Raw genomic sequence first — 21,752 nt, 5'->3', positions numbered from 1 at the left:
AATGGTGAAAAAGGGAATCTGGAATTAAACCATCCCAAGTGGACAATAAGCTCGCCGACTCATCATGGCATGGTCCAAGTGTTACTTGGGCCTGGATCTACTTTCTACATTCCTAAACTTGATCCATAAATGATCCAATATCCAATTCAGATCCAAACCATTTTTATAAACCAGAGAGAGAGAGAGAGAGAGAGAGAGATTTAACAAGGTCTGTTTCTGTTTACACCCTGATATGGACTGCTAGGATCCAGGAGTATGGGAGATGAGAAACGCCATATCCATATGTACCCTGCCTGGATCCAGAACCGAACCATCATCATCACTTGATAGGTCAGCTTACCCAGCCAGAGCCGGACCCTGTATTGGATCTGGGTTGGATCCGATCCGTTATCAGCCCAAAAAAAAAATGCCATTGTCGTTCGTGGGGCCCGCGTGCCACCATTCCCTGAACCCTGCCCTCAAAACTAGTCTGCATGTTTGTCGTCCTCCTGAAATCTCTCAGGCACGTGCGAGCTAACACCCGTTCACTACTCTCCTAGTCGCTCTCTCAGAGCGGAGAAAGGAAACCCTGATTTTTTTGGGGTGGGGTGTCTGGCATCGGGAGTTTTTCCTGCCTGGAGTAGAGAGTTTTCAACGGGATGAGTGGTGGGGATGGAGGTCGGAGCACAAGAGACCTCCTCTGCCACGCCAGCGCCGGAGCAGCGGCAGGTTCGTTCCCACAAACCCCTTCAAATTTCCCCTTATTTCCCCTCTTTCGATCCGTGTGTAGTAAGTGATTTCAGTGTTTTTGGGAGACCATGGATAGCAACATGCAACTGAGGTAAAAATTCTTCATGGGGTTTGTCATGCATCCTTCCATTCTTCGCTCTTTACTGCACGCCTCTTAGTTGGATCAACAGATTGAGACACAAAAACAAAGTATTTTTTCTTTTGATACGATTGGTGTGGAATGTAACTACTAGCAGTATTTGCAGATCACCAACACGAGTAATGGAGGCCTGTACCTTCTCTGATAATTATAATCCATCCTTTATAAGGTTTATTAGTGGAGAATCTTATATTGTCTGCGACGTGGTTATATTGCTCTTGAATCTTCCTTTACAGTTTGATTTCTAATAACATTCACATTTTTGCTTTTTATTATTTTGAGGAAGCAGTAGCAATCTTCATCCTCCCATAACATTATTTATGCTGCGACCTTTTCCTCCATGCCATGTATTCATCATCTCACTTCCTGACCATGTTGTTCCTTCTTCCTGCTACTAACTTGAGGTGCTTGGTACCTTAATGGAATTGATTGCATAGCTTCTAAATTCAGGGAATTAAGGATGGAGCTGTAAGCGAGACCACTAGCACTTGGTAATTTGTACCCAAATTGGCCAAATTCTGCCCAACGTGATCCTTCTCAGGAATTGACTAACTAATCAATGATGGCTTTCACTTGGTTCAAGTATTCCATAATGGAATATACATGGCACAAAATTCAAATAGACGCTTTGTTATTTGATTGTGGTTCTCTAGCCACCAATCTGTCCTTTACACCCACCAAGATCTTTTGAGAGTGTATATAGAATATATGCGACCAACATCTTATATTTGTCTGATCAAAGTTCAGTTGGATGGATGGTCGTTGTCTCATCTCCTGCCTTGTTGACATTCTCCTCAATATATTGTAGCGGGCTAGTGTTATATCCATCAGAATGTCCCATTGTCTTCATGCTTCTAGAAGGGTGACTATGAGTAAGTTTTTCAGAAACCAATTTGCTAGAATTTTCCATGAGTATTGAGGAATTAAAGAATGTTTAGGAAATTAATGAAAAAAGAGAGAACACAAATGGAAGACAGAAAATGAATGTGTAAAAGGAAGGAAAAGAGATATAATATTAAAAAGAAACTAAAATGGAAGGAAAATGATATTGGAAAGAGACTGGATTGGATAAGAAAGGAAACAAGTAGGATATCTTGGGAAAGTGGATCGACTGATAAGGAATCAAAAGTTGATAATGGCATCACCAGCCAGAAGACCAAGTTGGTGATGATGTTAGCATATGCTGACTCCAGCCGTGGATTTTCAGATGAACAGCACAACTAGATCTGATTTGATTTGACTGTTTGAATGTCAAATACACTCATAGATACTTCAAAGTACTCTAGATCAGAGTTACCGGAAGCGCCATAAGGAGTGGAGAAGCACGCTTCCCCGAAGCACAAAACGTCGTGCTTCCGAAACATGCTGGGAAGCGCACAAAAAAAATGGAAAGCTCGTTTCCCCCTTTTTTTCCATTTTTTATATTTATATTTATATTTTTTATTTTTTTTTGCTTTTTTTGCTTCCCCCTCGCTTCCTAGGTCGCTTTCGGTTCGCTTCCTACGTCGCTTCCGCGACGATTCTTGGTTCGCTTCTAAGTCGTCCCACGCTTCTCGCTTCCTAAAATTTTGAAAGTTCCTCGCTTTCCGTTTTCGCTTCCCGAATTGCTTCCTGCTCCCGCTTCCTCTTCCTTGACTGGCAACTCTGCTCTAGATAGAAGCATATCTAATGATTTGATATGTAATAAACAAGAGAATCAATAAGTTCCAGGCAGATCTAAATTTTGGAGATATGTTGGGCGATTAAATCTGATTACCAGATTTATTTTAGGATGAAAGCCATCTCAACTGAACAGATCTGATTTTAATATATCTGATAATCAGTTGACATGGGAATGGAGATGGAGGCAAGAGATGCAGTCACAGATCAAGAGAAATGATGGTTCTAGAAGTTAAAGAAATAGAGAGATGAAAAAGGAGAATGGAAAGAAAGAAGATAGAGAGATAAAGGATAGGACTCCCTGGACTCAAACTGGCAGATACGCTGGATTATATGGGACAGAGGAAAAGCACCTGGAACACACACAAAGGAGATGAGAGAGAAAACAACAGCCCAATGCAATGGCTCGGGAAGGCCCTTATGGAAGAATCCTAGTCAGGGTTAATAATAAATGTGCAATATTTAAAAACGTTTTAGAACACTGCCACCTGAAGGTGACATCACATTGTGCTTAAATATTGCAAAATTGCCGCTGATAGGTGGCTTGAAAAACAATGCGCTAATTACAATATGGCTTGCATATATACAAGTATTGACATTGGTCTATAAACAGCAGTCATGCTTCATTCTTGTAGATTTTGAGTCTAAATTAAAATAGTGCAATCATGCACCTTGTGAATGAGGCTAAACTGAATAAGATATTACTTTGATCTTTGAGTGAACTTGTGGACTGCAATACCAGAAATTAGGGATGGCAGTGGACCCGGGGCAGGGGCGGGGGACAAGGTCTCCACCCCCACTCTGTCTCAAAATTCTGCCCTCCATCCCTGCTTCCATCTCCGCACGGGTTTTGATTTTAACCTCCATCCCCATTTCATGTCCTCCATGGCGGGCCCCCCGTTTTCCCTCGATTCACTGCCATTCCTAAAGAAGGAGAGGAAAGTTTACTAACGGAGATCGGGAACGGGGTGGGGCGGGAGAAAATGTAAGTCCATCTCTGCCTCCATCCCCGCATGGGTTTTGATTTTAACCTCCATCCCCGGTCCAAACGGGGCGAGGCGGGCCGGAGCCCCGTTCCCCCCCGGTCCACTGCCATCCTTACCAGAAATTAATCAAAATTTATACTGTCCTATTTTTTTATTTATGTGATTATCTGGATGTTGAGTTTTTCCAAATTCTTATTTATAATTGAATTTGATTTTAAGATTGCCCTTACATTGAAAAGTTTTTTAAGAGAGAATTGTCTTAAACAGTGTTGTGAAAAGCGTTGAGGCGTAGCGAGGTGCTCCACCAAAATCTGAGGCGAGGCGTAAGCCTCGAGGCGCAAAGCGTAAGCCTCAAATTTTTTTTTTTTTTAAACTTGAAAAAAATATAAAATTATCTAAAATTATAAATAAATAAGAAATGCATTATTGATGAAGCACCAACCAACATGAAATAAAAAATCTCAAATAAATACGGAAAAAATATGAGATTAACATGTAAAAGTAACAACAAAATGCATATTAGCACTAACAATCTTGGTTTGGAAGAAAGTCTGATCCTTGTAAAAATTAAAATTCATTATGTAAAAAACCATACTAGTTGGAGCATTGACATGGTAAATGAATTGGATGCTGGACTGAAAAATGGAGTGGATGCCTTGAGACACTTGTTGCGTAGATTGGGTAAGACTAAATGCAGCCCTAGTTGGAGTGATGTTCAGTAAAGGTTTGAAATACTTAGATATCACTATTTTCTTAATCAAGTGCTACTTGGAGAACAATGTGCACAGTCGTGCTTAGTGAAGGTGACGCAGGTACGTATGAAGGTCCTATGAAATGTTAAGAAATGCATACGGCGAATGCATTGTGTAAATAACCATATTAATCGGAGCATTGATAACAGTACTCTGGACTGAACAATGGAGTGGATGCACTTTGTTACTTGTTGCATGAATTCGGTAAGACTAAACCCAGACCTAGTTGGAGCGATCGTCCGATGAAGGTTTGAATATTTAAGAATCACCATTTCCTTCATTCATTGCTACTTGGAGCTATTTGCAAAGCTTAGCGAAGGTGTGAAAGCATCATTCTCAATATCGATAACAAAAATTCAAGGGTATATGAAACTCATATGTGATATTGTAATGTTGTTTGTGCAAGTGGAAATTCGGAGATGCTTCATTTAGTTAAGAATCATTTGCCACATGCCCCATGAACCATATTTCTTGCTGTTTTTAGCAAGGTTCCTGCACAGCAGAAGGCCAAACACAATATTTTTTGAACAAAAGGAGGACGCAAAAGGAACTTGATTCAGCTTCCTAAAACACTATCCAATTTCAATAGAACAGAAATTAAAGAACTGTATCAATCAACAACTGTGGCCGTGAATTTATCGAACTACATCAATTCTCAAAAATTCAAGCGTGTAGAAGCTCGCCAACGATCAAAGAAGCTGGTACAAATCATAAAATCATCGTTACGTCGATCAACCACTAAAATTCCGAAACGAACTAGTCAATTAGATCAATTCAACCACAGGAAGTTCCTGTCAGGAACTCGTATTTCGATGCGCAATCACGCCAAAATTCAAGATTTATCAAAAAGAAATAATGTGTGAATCTGAAACCACCAAAAACCCCACGAAAAACGAACCAGAACGCGCTACGCTCCTTGCCGAGGACGATATCGAAGGTTTTGGGGGAGCGAATGCGACCGTGAGCGGCGTGAAGAATGGTGCTGCCCTTGAGGACGATCTTGGCGAGATAGTGGGTGCGCTTCGCAGGCTGAGGTTGAGTTCCCAATTCTTCCTCAGACACCGCAATATCTCTTCACTCAATGGAATTCATAAACGCCCCAAAAGAAATGAAGGATACTGATTCTGTTTGTGGGAGCGATGAATCTGACGGGAAGATTGGAGAAAAGAAGATGGTGGTGGCCGGCGATGGGTGGTGGAAAGAAGAAGGTGGAAGAGGCGATGGCCGGTGGTGGCGGGGGACGAGAGGGGACGGAGTGGAGAGAGACGGTTCGAGAGAGGCGCCTGTGTCTTTTTTAAAGACACAGGTTCTCTTGAACCTTCGAGCATATGGGTCCGGGTCCAGGCCGGACTCGGGTCCGGGCCCATCCGATTTTCAATTGCGCGCCTCACGGTGAGGCGCGCCTCGCCTCAAGGCGTACGCCTCAAGGCGCATGAGGCATGCGCCTTGAGGGTTTTACGCCTTTTAAGTGCGCCTCAAGGCGAAAAGGCCCTCACCTCAAGGCGAGGTGCACTTTTTGCGCCTTGAGGCGCGTTTTTAATAACACTGGTCTTAAAGCTTGATTTTTCTGTATGCTTGTGTCCTTGGGTTTTCTTGAATTTCTTTACTTCTCCCACTAGATATAATTGTTACATTCGATTTTATTTACTTTCTTCCTTGGTTAAATTAGTATAATGATGTATTGTTGCATTTATGCCAAAATGAGGATTGCCTTTGCTTTCATTCAGGCTGGATCAACTGAATCCTTCTCAAGTTTAACTGGTACCAAAAATTCTTTGGTTTATGTTCTATGCTTAATTCATAACATTATTGGTTAGTCAAGCTTCAAAGACTCACTGGTTAACTATATTCTCATGCTGTCTTTTCTTTGTTGGCTGTTGACTCCAGTTAAGACTCTTATAAGTTTATGTGCAAGCAGATGCATGACTCTGAAGGATCTAGGAATCCTCCAGTTTATGATTACCACATTTGAGTATTCGAGTCCTGATTAGTGAGAAATTGGTGACTGGACTTGGTCCTCTTTTACATAGTTCAGATCAAAATACACATAGGCTCAGAAATTCCTGGCATCTTTTCTATTTAAATAATTGACAACCATAGCTAGCGATCAAATTGGACTGCATGTGCTTAATACTGGACTTAGGTCATGGGTTTTTGTTGTAGCATGTTAGTGACCTGAAGAAAATATCTTTACATTAGTAAGGGATTCTCTAGTTGAACCCTTTGATGTGTGGGTGAGAGAGCAAAGTTTCAAGTTCTTTGGTAATGCATTGTACTAAGAAAAATGTTTTGTATTGATTTTGATTAATTCCAAAGTTTCCAATTTGGATCTTAAATCCATTTTAGGTTTTGGATTTCATACCTAATCCAAACCCAATTAGTTTTCAACCTAATTTGGATCCAAACTCATATACCAAATCCAAATTTAATTGAAATTAAATCTAAACCCAAATTCATGTTAAATTCTATTTAAATTCCAATTTACATGAAATTAACCCTGAGTTAAATTCGAATTCCATTTTAATTTTTGTTAAAATTCCATCTCACTTGGGATTAAAGTTTGAATTAATGTACACAATCAATTCTAACTCCCATGCAAATTTAAATAAATAAAAATCCATATTTAAGACAAAATCCATTTTTATTTATTTAAATAATTGCTGAAAAATTTATGGGTATTACAGTTGGCAAATTCTTGAAAAGTTGCAATATTTTTTAATTTATTTGGTGGCAAAATCTAGCTGAAACTTCCATATGATATTTAAAATTGGTAATGTTGCTGAAAGAGGTCTATAATTTGAATTCCAGGAATGTATGCTAGCATTCACAATGCGAGAACAGTTTCACGAAGCCAATATGTTAAGCATTGCTAATTATGTTTCATTTTCATGAGCATTAAGACATCCTGTCCTTCAATGCAGCATTTTTATTCTAGATCACATGAAATTGTTTATCCTGTTTCCCTTGTTAATGGATTGGATTATCATATGTTGTTGGGCATTCAGGATGCAAAATGTTTATCCTGTTTTTTACCTGTGTTTGAGATGCTTTAAGTTAAATAACTATCTTCAGGTGAACAATAATCTTATTTGAATGCAGGTGTACTTCACTGTTTATGAAAAGCTCAAAGCCTTGCTTCGGTCACATGTTTAGTTTGCAAGCATTTGTTTTACAAAGAATACAATTAGGTGCTTTGGTGAAGTTATTAAATATTTGGGACCCTTTTTGTTGTAATATGTGGTTTTATGTTAATGCAGTGTTGCATACAGTCAGTCATTTTGGAAGGGTGTAAGATACAGTTTTTTCGTACCATATAGTAATATTGAAGAAAAAAAAAAGAAAACCCACAAAATAAAAATGAAAAATTCTAAGCATTAAAACTGTAACCTCAAGCAAATATAGATATAGAACATAACTAATCTTTTATATAAGATATGTATGTTTTTTTTTCTTTTTTTTTGAGAGAAAGATATGGTATGAACTATTCTGCATTCTGTGGTATTATACTATGATTAAATCCTGCTGTTGTATCACATATGCCATTTTTACAACATTGGTTAATTCTTCCCTGTAACATGTTCTTTTCTTTTTAAATTTAATATTGTACTTGATGCAGACAACCAGCTTTCGATTGGTGCTAATATGTTAGCTGCTTCTGGTGCTGCAACAGCTGTCACTACCAATCCATTATGGGTAGTTAAAACAAGACTTCAAGTATGTACTTAAGTTTCCCTTCACAAAGAATCATATGATTCTTTATTTTATTCCTCACAGATTTATATTCAAATTTTCTTGACTCTATTTAAGAATCTGAGTTATGATGTTACTTTTCTACCATCCCATTTACATCAACATGGACATATCCTGTTCGCTACCATGGTGCATCATTCTGCATTTTTTTTATGGTCTATGATGCTGAACTATTGTGTTTTGTATCACAATTCTCCATGAATGTAATCAATGTTATCTACGGCATTTATTGATCAAGCTTTTGCTGCTTTGTATTCTTGAGTACCTGAGGTGTAAAACCTTTGGCCAATGTATTCACTGTATTTTTGTACTTTACAATCATCTGCATTTTGCAAAAATCCAATGTTTCTTAACCACTGTTTTATAAGTGGCTTTTCACTCAGTACAATATATGTTGTTGGCAATTCTTCAATTCTTGAAGTTGGGTTGTAACTGACCTGTTCATTGACCAGTTGATGCTACTTTATTCGTTCAATCAGGCATATGGCTTGCCATGATTAATTTTCTTATATATCAGGATGTGAATATTTTTGTTTCTTCTTCCAGACACAGGGAACCGATTCAGGTGTTGTTCCATATCGCAGCATACTTTCTGCATTAAAAAGGATTATGAATGAAAAAGGCATTTGTGGACTATAAGGTATATGTAATTGAAATTTATATTCTTCAGCTTCTTATATACCTTTTCAGTTGGATTTTTGGCTCAAAAGCTTCGATTGGTGCGAACTTGTGGTGAACAGTGGCCTTCTTCCTTCTTTAGCTGGTGTCAGCCATGCTGCAATCCAGTTTCCAGCCTATGAAAATATAAAATCATACCTAGCCAGGAGAAGTAATACCTATGTCACATGGGTGCGGGTGCGGGGATGCGGCACTTCCAAAAAACCCGGGTGCGGGGGTGCGGCAGTGGCAAAAATGTAAATATATATATATATATATATATAATTTTGAAGTTTTAATAGTTTAACATTTAACATTGTCAGAATATCATTCATCATGCATGCAATATATCAACCTAAATATCAAATTATCAATCAAATAAGTAAAGCAATTACATAAATCAACCTGAATATCAATCAAATAAGTAAAGCATAAAAGAATTAAATTACATACCAAAGTATATCCTGATGAAGTAATGGATGTTAATAATTTTCTTCTTCATCATCAAATGCATCATTAGAAGAAATACTGGGCTCAGCTAAATCCATGTTTGTTATGTTGAAATCATGCTCTCTCTCGAAGTCACACTCTTCTGGGTTTACATTCCAAAATTTAGATGTTCCTTGTCTGCGTTACAAACCCAATTTGAAAAAATTAAATACAATACAAGTATATTTAAATGAAAAACTAAGAAATAATCAAATAACTAAGATAGCAAATTAGTACCTGTATTCATCATTGGTTCACGAAAGTAGTCGAAGATTTGAATGAACATATACTAAATTCTCTGCACGCTTGCTGGTGAGTTTGTTTCTCTTCATGTTGTGGATTTGAGAATATGTGCTCCAATTTCTTTCACAATAAGATGAACTAGCAGACTGCGATAACAATCTTAATGCAAGACGTTGGAAAAGAGGTGTTTCTGATCAAAATGTTGACCACCATGTGATAGGATCTATATTATCTTCTTCTCTCGCGAATAATACCGGTCTATATAATCTCGAAGATGAAAATTTTTCAAACTCTTGTGTGACTTGATGTAGAAGATATGCTTCTGAAAAAAGTCTTGTCATACACATATTTCTATGTTTTGATAGCTCTAGGTCTAAATTTGGAGGGATACGACCAATACCACCAGCCCGTCACTTATTTGCATAGTATTTTGGATTAAGAGAATGCGTCATGCAATGTAAAGGAGTGTTGCTCTTATCCCATCTTCTGACTAAAATTGAATGAATATGATTAAAAAAATCTGAATCATCCAATGCAGGATTTTTTTTTTCATGCTTGAAAATTATAACTTGTATTTTTTCAATCATATTATCCCACATTTCATAAACTCTGTGAAGCATGGGCTCATCCTTATCAACTTCTCTTAACATTTCCCAAATAGGTTGCATAAATTGAAGGAAGTATACCATTCTGTCCCAAAACTCATCAACAAGAATGAATTTTTTAATTTCTTGAGCCTTGATATCATCATCGGCACGATATAATGTCCAATTTTCATCAGTCACCATGTTAATCAAAGCATTCTTGACTTTTTTAATTCTCTTCACCATCACAATGATTGACGTAAAACGTATTTCAACGACCTTCAACAATTTCAAGTCAGAATGCCTATTAAATATAGCATTAGCACGATGGTGGTTAACAACAAAATTCCTAATGCTTTTGACATTTCTTTCTAAATCTTAAATCCATGAACATAAAACATATGCTTGTGAATTTTCTTCTTCTTTGGGGTTGCAGATGCTCTTTAGGGCTAGATTTAAGCCCTGTGCTACACAGGGAGTCCAAAAAATATGAGGGTACTCACTCTCCAAACTCAACGCTGCACTTTTATAAACTGGAGCGTTGTCTGTAATGATTTGTACCACTTTCTGATCACCCACTTCTTTTATCACTTCTATAAACAATCTCTTCAAATACTCTGCATTTTTATATTCCCCAGATGCATCAACTGCTTTCAAGAATATTGGGCCACTAAGCGAACAAGTAATGAAATAGATCAATGGACGCCTTTGAATATCTGTCCATCCATCAGACACAATAGAAACTCCATTTTGCTCTCATGAATATTTTTTAATCTCCAGCAACCTCTCCACATTTGCCCTCTCTTCTGCAAGAAGTGTGGTTCGTATTTTTTCTGAACTTGGAGGCACATAACCACTCAAATTACAATTTGCCAAGGATGTTACTAAATCCTTCCAATAAGGATTTCTAGCTGCATTAAATGGGAGTGAACCAGAATAAAAATACCTCGCAACTTTTCTATCCAATTCTTCTTTTCCATATGTATTAAATGATGCTTGTATCGTTCCTCTACCTCTTATATTGACTTTTCTTTTTTTTTTTTCAGCATCTTCTTGGTGGCTTGCAAATGACACACTAACTGTACAAGAATCGACCATTGCCTTTCTCTTCTCATATTCTTCTTGTATTTTCTTATATTGTCTTCGCATTGCCTCATCAACTTTTCTGCAAGCTGAAATGTCATGTCCTGGTATCTTCAACAAATGAACCTTCACTCTTGTGCAAGACCCAACAAAATCTCTTTCGCAGAGCTTGCATCGAAATCTCTTGTTTTCACCACCGCTTTCTCCAGTTTTTGCAAGTTTATCTACATGTACCCATAGTGGCCCCACATCATCAATCCCACTACAACTAGCAACAAAACTCACATGTTGGGATGAGGATGACGCAAGTTCTTTCCCTTTATCCGTCATTTTTATTTTGAAAACATAAAAAAAATACATTCAAAATTTTAAATTAATTATACAGCATTATCTTGATATAAAATCACTAAGGAGGGGGGATCTGCCCCTCCCCTGCCAAAAACAAGGAGCAGAGACGAGGGCTCGACCCCCTCCCCTGCCGAAAACAGAGGGAGCAGGGGGGGCTTAGCCCCTCCCCTGCCGACCCAACAAGAGAGCGAGAGGGGGGGGGGGGGGGCTCGGCTCCTCCCCTGCCGAAAATAGAGGGAGCAGGGGGCTCAACCCCTCCCCTGTCGAAAACAGAGGGAGCAAGGGGGGATCAGCCCCTCCCCTGCCAACCCAACAAGAGAGCAAGAGGGGGGGCTCGGCCCCTCCCCTGCCGAAAACAAAGGGAGCGGGGGGGGGGGGGCTCGACCCCTCCCCTGTCGACCCAACAAGAGAGCGAGAGGGGGGGCTCGGCCCCTCCCTGCCGAAATCAGAAGGAGCAGGGGGGGGGGCTCGACACCTCCCCTGCCGAAATCAGAGGGAGCAGGGGGGGGCTCGGCCCCTCCCCTACCGACACAAGCAGAGAGCGACAGGGACGTACCTGCGACAAGGGAGAGGAGGAGCTCAGGAGGTGGCGTCGGGAGGAGAAGGCTCGAGCTGAGCTGCGCGGGAGTGGAGAGGAGTGATTTGGGCAAAAAAAAAAATTTGCCCTAATCACTCCTTTTCATCGGGATTTTTTTTAACGTTCGAAATCTGGATGAAAATGACCCTGGGTGCGTTGACCGCACCCAGGGTCGTGTTGACCGCACCCGGTGCCGCACCCGCACGCTCACCCGCATCGACGCGGGTGCGGCACCTGCTTTGCCGAGTCCCTGTTACTTAGAGTAATACATATTCTTAATCTGTTCTTATATTGAACTTTAAACAGGTTTAGTTTTTCTGCTGCTAACTAGATGATGATTTTCAGGAAATACGACTACTGATAAGCTCAGGGCATGGGATCTTGCTCTTGCTTCTTCGGTATCCAAACTAATTGCTTCAATTGTGAGTCTGTGACATACCCCCATGAGATAAAATATCAGTCACGAAAGTAACATATTTTATGCTTCTCCATCTGTTTCCAACTTGTTAGGTTATGTTATACTCTACTCTGAAGGTGTATGCTTGAAATTGGAAATCAAGTTTTATATACACTTTTAGAGGAATTTTGGGGTCTTGTCTTTCTACTTAGGTTGTTACTTCAGAGAATTACCTCTAATATTAAAATCAGTTAAATGTTTTTTTCTGAAAGAGTTCTGACATTCTGTAACAAAGAAGTTGAACTGCTTTCTGTGTGACAGAATCAGGCAGATATTACCTGCCCATTAATGTTTTAGCAATATAATGATGCACAAACTTCTTAATTCATTTGAAATGCTCTTTTCCTTTTAAATGCTATATGATAGGTTGTGAGTTCCAGGCTACAAGGGCAAGGGTTTTTGCATGAATCTGGAAAACAATACGAAGGCGGTGTTGATTGCATTAAGAAAGTTTGTCAAAAAGGTGTTCCTAGATTTTAGCATGGGTGTGCCACCAACCTCTTAAGGACAACACCATCTGCTGTTATCACTTTCACAAGTTATGAGATGATTCAAAGGCTATTGCGCCAGATGCTCCCTTCCCAGTAGCACTTGAAAGTGAATGCCAACTTAAAACCAAAATGTTCACATTTGAAGACTTCATAAATTGTGTTAGAGTGCTAGTGCACTCCTTTTGGTGGCATGGACGGGGGGTCGGTGGCAACACGGAAAAATAGGAAATCTTCTGTTTCATGTAGGGGATTTGACTGCATCTTCTTTCTTTCGCTAGATTTCAGATGTGCAAAAGATAACTCAATGAGGGGTGGTTGTATTGTAAGATTACAACTTTGTCTGCTTACAGGGAAGACAGTACATGCTTATAAATCAAAATTTGGAGATTTGAGATGCAAAGCCAAGGCCACCACAAGGAACATCCTCATCTGCAATCAATTGGTCACACTAAAGATCCCTTCAACAATATCTGCTCTTCCAGAACTGAATAAAAGATTCTGATTGTACTACCAACTGCCAGTAAGGTTGCTGTCATACCAAGTTTCTTGGTATAGAAATGTTGTCTCTAAAATTTATTGATGCCAGAGAACTCTCTGTGCACACATTTGGTGTTTGCCTTTGAGTTTGTATTCTGATTATTTTCATATGTAATACGGCTGAAACATTTTTGAAGGATAAGTGATTTTCATTTAAATGAATAAAAGACCAGCTGCGGTATTGTCAGGTTGTATAAATGTCCTTTTCAACTTCTTTTCCTCTTCTGGCTACCAACTAAAATGTTCCAGCACACATTGCTTATCACATTTTTGTCAGAATGATTTTGAAGAACAGAAATAGGATTCATTGATCAGGATTGACCTTGGCAAAAAGTGTTAGAATGACATGGATATCAGCTCCATGTATTGAGCCTGGCATGGGGCTTACACCAGAGACATATTTCCTGGCCCCATTGAAAATCCTTGTTTCACATTGTGTGTGTGTGTGTGTGTGAGAGAGAGAGAGAGAGAGAGAGAGAGAGAGAGAGAGAGAGAGAGAGTTGCAATTTTATCGTGAAGAGTTAAGAAACGAGAATTTCTGATAAAATGACACTAACTTCAAAGTATCACCTTCTCCAATGTGTTGCAAATTTTCATGAATTTAATGATTTTTTCTATAATATTTCATGTTTTTCTTTGTTTTTTATCCTTTGATTAACTTGTTTTACTTTTGTGTATACCAATTTTTCTTTTAAACCTTGGTAGTTTTACCCTCTTTGAGAAAAACTTGAAACCAAGAATCGTGACACCGAAGATCCACTACTATTACCTCCAAGATTTTGTCAGGTTCCCAAACAGTGCAATTTTTTTTCCGATAGGGCTGACCCGCACCCGTACCATTGGATTGTGAACTTGCAACATCCCAACACAAAGTGATGTACACTACCAGCTCCTACCAAACAAGCAGAGCCCCCACTAGTCCCGAATAATGCAAATTATACATACCAATTCTAGTAAGTTGCTCCACTTAAGTTTCTTTAACCTAATTATTCAGGGGATTAATATTTGGTGCTAGTGAAGGCACCAAATTAATCAATTCAATCTGACCACATGGATGTGTTAAAAAAAGTAAGGATCAAACTTAGGGAATCTGTTATTAGGATCCAAAAATATGATTTTTTGAGTCATGAAATTTTAGTGCATTATATACCTTAATTTTTGAAGCTCTTAAAAAACCTGCTTATGTGTCACAATCATATGACTTAAACTCATTTCCCACTAAACAAACGTTATAAATCACATCTTTAAGATTTAATTTACAAAAAATACTAGAATGTATGATTTTCTGCTCAATAGTTTCATATAATTCAGGGTTCAATTTCATCCTTCATTACTCCAAGGTGTGTTTGGATTTTGGTAAACAATTATGATGGGCTTGTCTTTGTACTCTTCAAGGTATCGTACTCCCTAGTAGTCCCGTTGATTTTTAAAAGATTGATCTGAAATGTGATCTTCACCATCTTTTCAATAAAAAGACTTGTTTTAAAACTGATCTGATGTGTTCTGGAGAACCTAAAAGTTAATCGCTCAAGGACAGACCAAGTTTCATAATAAAAACGAAAAATGAATCAAACTATACATAGAAGGTTAATCTAAAACGTGTTCCTTCCTAAACAAACACATATGAGGCTGATGATACCTGCATCCTTTGGTTTGCTGGTGCAAACGGGTCGGATTAGGAACAGCTAAATACATGGAGAGTCGGATCCGCATCAGATCCAAAACAGCTAAAAATCGTAAAATATCCATCCTGGATTGCAATCACTACTTGCTAGTTGCTAGTACAGGGCAGAGTATGGTCAATAGTACCAATGATGATCTGGTTTCCTACAACTGGCACGGGTTCTTCTACTTTGGATCAACATATGAGTACCCCTTGGGAAAGGATACAAACGGTTGGATTCGGTTGGTATGTATGCCTCGCACAAGCGAACCTTGTCAGAAGAAGATCCCAGCTACTAAGCAGATTCAGATTCAAACGAACAAATGCTGGAACCGAATCTGGATCCAACTAGCTTAGAAATAACTAATTGGGTACAGATTAACGCATAATAGGATTCGTGTTGTGGTTTGGCTTGGATTCGAATTCGGATGTAGAGATCTATACCAAATCCAATATCTGATTGCTATTCGGAATATCTGATTGCTATTCGGTATCTCGGATACTCCTGGTTTTACCGAGTCCCACTGGACGGGTCCGGACCCCAGGACCCCATACATGGTCTCTTCTCTCTCTCTCTCTCTCTCTCTCTCTCTCCGTCGGTTCGAAACGGTTTGGCATTATGAGTCGACTCGAGGTTCAAAGACGATTTAGTGAAAATCGGAACGGATTGATCTCCTATTCAGAGTCGAACCGATTCTCCCGTGCACTCTGGCTCTTTCATTCCTTCTTGTTGCGACGATGAACGAGCGTGGTAGCGTCTCCCTGACCCTGTAAGATGAGAAATATGGCCGTTAAATGGCATAACAAGTTAGGGAAGACTACCTTGAGAGATATGGCGAGAATGGGTGCGCAAAGGAACCGTGAAGAGAGGGGAAGGCCGAAACCAACTCCAGGGAAAGTGCCCATCAATCCATCGACGGGTAAGTCGCTCCACAATCCGTCCCAGCATGGTGATTCTATTGTCAACAGCACCGGTTTTGATTTGTTTTACGATACACTCGATAACGAAGGTTTTTCACCGAGAAATCATGATCCTCGTATTGGTTCTGTAGGAATTCTTGATTCAAAACGCGATTTTGGTGGCACCCAGTTGTTGTCTATTGATAAGGAGAAAGAACCGGCAATAGATTCATCTAGAAACCATGATTGTTGTGTTGGTTCTGTAGGAATTCTTGATTCAAAACGAGATTTTGGCGATACCCGGTCGATGTCTGTCGGTAAGAAGGAAGAAACTGCAATACCCGCAAAACCCTTGGGTTCTTTTAGCAAAACAACGAGTGGAACATTTGATAGATCAAATGGTGGTGTTATAACAGATATTCTTGAGAGGAAGGACTGGTTTACTGTGCTAAATGAAGAATTCAAAGACAATTTAGGCATTATGACTCCACATTTTGCTATTAAAGTGCTGAGGAGTCAGGAGAAGCCTTTGCTGGCATTGAAGTTCTTTATATGGGTTGCCCATATTAATGGTGGTATCATGAAAGATCGTTCGATTAGGGGAGTCATAGGCGATGTGCTTTTTACGAAAGGTCCGGTGGTTTTATCGGTCGAATTGTTGCGGGAGCTTAAGACTATGGGCTGTAGAGTCACAGAGGATTTGTTCTGTGTGCTGGTAAATAGCTGGGGAAGATTAGGGCTTGCAAAGTATTCAAGCGAGGTTTTTGGTCAGACGTCTTTTTTGGGTTTGAGGCCAAGTACCCGCATGTATAATTCTGTGATTGATTCTTTGGTGAGATCAAATTGCCTTGATTTAGCGTACTTTAGGTTTCAGCAAATGGAAAATGATGGGTGCTCACCTGATCGATTCACGTATAATATCCTCATTCATGGAGTGTGCAAGATTGGGATAGTTGAAGAAGCTCTACGGCTTTTGAAGCAAATGGAAAGTTCTGGCATCTCCCCTAATGTGTTCACCTATACTATGCTCATTGATGGGTTCTCCAATGCGCGTAATGTTGAAAGGTTGTTTGGAGTGGTAGAGATGATGAAGAAGAGAAATGTGGCTCCTAATGAGGCCACTGTTAGATCTTTGGTTCATGGTGTCTTCAAATGCGAAAATCCTCAACATGCATACGAAATGTTGTCTGTCTTCTTCCAAAAGGAATCTGGTTTATGCAAATATGCCATCAGTGCTATGTTATACTGCCTTTCTAGAAATGATATGGCAGGGCAAGCTGTTGAGTTTTTAAATGAGGTGCATGTAAAGGACCATTTTCCTGATATGATTACCTTCAGCGTCGTAATAGCTTCTCTTATTAAATGTTCTCTTCTTGACGAGTCATGCACGCTGATGAATGACCTTCACGAGCGAGGAGGAAAACCAGGACTTGATGTGTATCTCATGTTGATTTCTGCATTGCACAAAGCAGGGAGAATTGAGGATGTAGAACAGTATCTCCACAGGATGGATGAGAAGGGGCTGCTATGCAATGTCTTTGCATATAATTTATTGATTGACGTCTTATCTAAAGCACATGATATGGAGAAGGCATCAAAAATATTCAGTGACATGCAAGGAAGGGGTTGCACTCCGAATCTTGTATCTTTCAATACACTTATCAGTGGGTACTGCAGGGCAGGGCAGGTTCGTAAAGCCCATGAGCTGTTGCAATTACTCCTAGAGCATGGGTTGAAGCCTGATATTTTCACATTTAGTTCAATAATAGACGGCCTTTGTAGGACCCATCAGTTAGAAGATGCTTTAGACTGTTTTGATGAGATGATTGAATGGGGTATTTCTCCTAATGAGGTCACTTACAATATAATTATTCGGTCTTTGTGTAATGTTGGGCAAGTTGGTACATCCTTGAAACTACTGAAAAAGCAGCTCTCTGATGGGATTGCTCCAGATGCACTTTCTTTTAATGCTCTCATATTGAGTCTCTGTAAGATGAAAAACCTTGAAAAGGCAAAGGATCTGTTCCATTCCATGTCAAAATATGGTGTTACTCCAGATTGTTACACGTACAATGCCTTTATTAAAGCATTATGTGATTCACAAAAGACACATGAAGCCAAAGAGGTTCTGCTTATGATGGAACAGAATGGTTGCAGCCCAAACTCCTATTCATACTGTCCAATTATCGATGCTCTATCCAGTAAGGGGTGCTTTGAGGAGGCCCAAGAATTGGTCCGTATATGTAAAAGGAGAGGTATTTTTGTGAATTAAAGGTGAAGCTGAATATGTTCTTGACCATAAAACATCAAATATTGTTGGGAATGGAGATGGACCAAGCTTTTGAGTTATAAATTCAGGTATGTTAAGCAATTCTCTGAATGCTGAAATTGTAAAAAGACCGAAAAAAGAAAAATGATACTGAGCTATTCCAGAAGAATTGGTTTCATTCCACAGTTTACTTGTTTTGAGCTTTTTACAGCATTCTTGCTGAAAGTGCCATTGCTTTTCTGTTGTCATGATTGGATCAACCCTTTCAGTGTCCAAGAGAAGGATTTTTTTAATTCCATGATGGTTTTAATTGTGTTTTCTCAAACAGAAATGGCAGAAATTGGCCGGGATCCCCTCTTCAATCGGATTTGGATTGCCAACAAACCATATGGTCCTTGTAAAATAGATTGCTCTGTTATCTGTCAAAGCTTATAATTTGGTGATGTGAAGTCAAGATTCCAAATCCAGAGAGCTGACATGCTGTTCTTCCTGGATGCAAGGTGCAACTATGGACATCATGGTGCCAGTTGGATATGCTTCACTTCTTTGTACTTTTATGTTTTTATATTCTGCAGATATTCTTTTTTTCATAAATAACACTACAATAGCCTGATTCATAATATCTCTTTCACCTGTAGCCACCTCAGATGCATTGCCTACTGGTAAGCTTATGCCAGTTTCTGCCGGAGCAAGATTTTCTGCTTCAAAGTATGGGAACATTAGTTATGTTCATGTTACTGATGAAGAAATTGTCAAAGATAGGTAAAAGGATCATGTTCTTGTACCTGCGTCCTAGTCTAATTTTATGTGTGCAATTGAAATATTGAGGTGATGAGCTACATGGTCATGACTAAATTAATATTTGTTAATTTTCATGTAATCATTTTCATGTCAGTTTGCATTAAGACAAAAGTTTAGGTGTCAGTTTCGACTTTCAAATGACTGTTGTCACTACTCATAACTTATTGTGATTGGGAAACTTCATATGCAGGTTTGACATTCTTTCCTTTTTTAGAAAATCGAGTTTTGTTTCATGTAGTTCAACTGCCATCATTCTGAGTACCTGCTGGGATGCTTTTGTCAGTTTCTGCTGGATTGGGATTTTCTACTTCAAAGTTGGGAAGATTGATTCCTTTCATATCACTGATGAAAAATTGTCAAAAGACAGGGAAAAACTGTTCATCCTGTTGTGTTCACATTCTGGTCTAATTTTATGCATCAATTGAAATATTGAGATGATGAGCTATATGGTCATGACAAAATTAATGCTTGTTGGGATTTTCACGTGACCATTTTCATGTCAGTTTGCATTAAGAGGTTAGTTCAGGTGTCAGTTTTGATGATAAATTTTTGTTTTTTGCCTTCCCATTGAGAAGCCTCATCTGTAGGTTTGGCATTCTTTTCCCTTCTTTATAAAATAAGTTTAATTTCAGGCAGTTCAACCACTATCATTCTCCCTTAGAACATGAAGGAATCTTTTCCGCTCGCTGATCTTCATAATTTTGTTAATTCTTAACCTCAACTAGATTAAGTTATTCTTTTTCTGGATTAGGTGGTGCTTCTTTAATACTACTAACTATTATAAAGAAGGACATACAGGTGGTATTTTTCTTGAATGATTGATCATTAGATCCTGCACTAAGAACAATTGGAGCAGGATACATATCGAACTTGTTTGCATGGATCTACCCACCAAAAGTTGGATCTGACCTTACAGATGTGTTTAGCATAACCTATTTACCATGTTAATGAATTAAATCATCTATAATTTTTCTTTGGATTCAATTTTCAAGTAATGAACAATCAAAAGCTCACAACTCGTTAAGATGAAGAATCATTTTGGGGTCAATTTGAACACATGAAGGGTGTAATGAAATGAGCGGAAGATAAATATAAGCCAACTAAGGGCGTACAAAAAGCACAATTCAATGTGCACAACCACAAGTCCACTAGGGACAACACAAAAAGCCCACTAGGGCTTTCAACAAATATAAAAAATAGAGGATTTTCTTGTAGCTAGAAGCATAGAATAAATGGGGACAATGTGTCCCTATTTATACACAAAAACACAAGGGGCAAGGAGCCTTGGGAGTCCCATAGAGTCGTTGGGAGCTCCCAACGGCTATATTTATAGCCGTTTGGAGCAATCCCAATGTCTCTATGGGTATTTCCCATAGAGCCCCTCAAGGCTATCTTAATTACATTATTAACAAAAAAAACTAACTAACTAACCTATCCCTATTGGACCGACCTAGTTACATGATGTGAAATGATCAAAATGCCCCTATTGGGCATTATATATATTCTTTTATATTTAAGAATATATACATATAAATACATACTTGAACACCCCTCCTCAAACTTACGGTGTATACGTTAAAAGTTTGTTAAGTAAAAATATGAGACGAGGTGCAGCAAGAGCTTTGGTGAAGAAGTCAGCAAGTTGATACTCAAAAGTAACTCAATAACTCCTTTTAGATATTCATCTCGTACATAATGGCGGTCCATTTCAATATGCTTAGTGCACTTATCATATGTGTGATTGCTAGTAATGTAGATGACACTTTTCTTGTCGCAACACATTTTCGAAGGTCTAAAGATGTCTATTCTCATATCTCTGAGAAGATTTCTTAGCCATACAAGTTTCATAGTTGTCGTAGCCATAGCCCTATATTCAACTTCGGTAGATGATAGTGGAACCTTCTGCTGCTTCTTACACTTCCACGAAATCAAGGAGTCCCCTAAAAAAAAAGCCCAATAGTTGAGACCCTATCATTTGAATTTTTTACCCAATCAGTATCAATATAAGCAAGTAAATCTAAAGATGAGGATTAGGATAAGAAAAAACCTTTATTTATGGAATTCTTTATACATCTCACAATCTGTAACACAACACTCAATGTGTACGATGATTGAAATATGTTGGAACTGACTAGCAGAGTGAACAACATGAGCTATGTCTGGTCTGGTGATAGTCAAATAAGTGAGTGACCCAATCAACTGTGTATACAGAGTAGGATCTTTCAAAAGTTTCTCATCTTCAAGTTTTAGCTTTGCATTGACAACTTTAGGAGTCTCTACTTTCTTATCATCTGTAATCCCAGTTAGCACAAATATCAGTAGAAAGCTTCATCTGAGAGAAAATATAGCCCCTTGGAGAGTAGGCGACTTCAATACCTAAAAAATATCTTAAAAATCTCAAATCTGCATATAAAAATTTTCTTTTAAAACACTTTTAATTTCATTAACTCCTTGTTTATCATTCCCTGTTATTATAATGTCATCCACATATAGTAGAAGAATAACAATATTGGTACTTGTACTTTTGACAAAAAGAGCAATGTCAGTATAAAAAGAATGAAAACCCAAATGAGTCATGACATTACTAAATCTATCGTACAAGGTTTTAGGAGCCCGCTTGAGACCATACAAGCTCTTT

The 21,752-nt window shown here is 38.7% G+C and overlaps 2 protein-coding genes across 2 annotated transcripts; both read left to right on the top strand.

Moving 5' to 3' along the window:
• Positions 1-600: 600 nt before the first annotated feature.
• On the top strand, positions 601-13,679 carry LOC149834223 (nicotinamide adenine dinucleotide transporter 1, chloroplastic-like). The gene is made up of 4 exons (XM_090011283.1): positions 601-708; positions 7,882-7,979; positions 8,562-8,655; positions 13,295-13,679. The coding sequence occupies exons 1-3, from the start codon at positions 639-641 to the stop codon at positions 8,652-8,654; spliced, it is 261 nt and encodes an 86-aa protein (XP_089867409.1). The 5' UTR covers positions 601-638; the 3' UTR covers position 8,655; positions 13,295-13,679.
• A 2,306-nt stretch (positions 13,680-15,985) lies between these two features.
• PPR40 (pentatricopeptide (PPR) domain protein 40) lies at positions 15,986-18,726 on the top strand. Its single transcript, XM_090009313.1, has 2 exons — positions 15,986-18,402; positions 18,642-18,726. The coding sequence occupies exon 1, from the start codon at positions 15,986-15,988 to the stop codon at positions 18,314-18,316; it is 2,331 nt and encodes a 776-aa protein (XP_089865439.1). The 3' UTR covers positions 18,317-18,402; positions 18,642-18,726.
• The last annotated feature ends 3,026 nt before the right edge of the window (positions 18,727-21,752 follow it).

The sequence above is a fragment of the Nuphar pumila genome, chromosome 6 (genome assembly GCF_984573655.1).
Source record: "Nuphar pumila chromosome 6, dmNupPumi1.hap1.1, whole genome shotgun sequence".
Taxonomy (NCBI): domain Eukaryota; kingdom Viridiplantae; phylum Streptophyta; class Magnoliopsida; order Nymphaeales; family Nymphaeaceae; genus Nuphar; species Nuphar pumila.
This window is presented reverse-complemented; position numbering and strand designations above follow the sequence as displayed.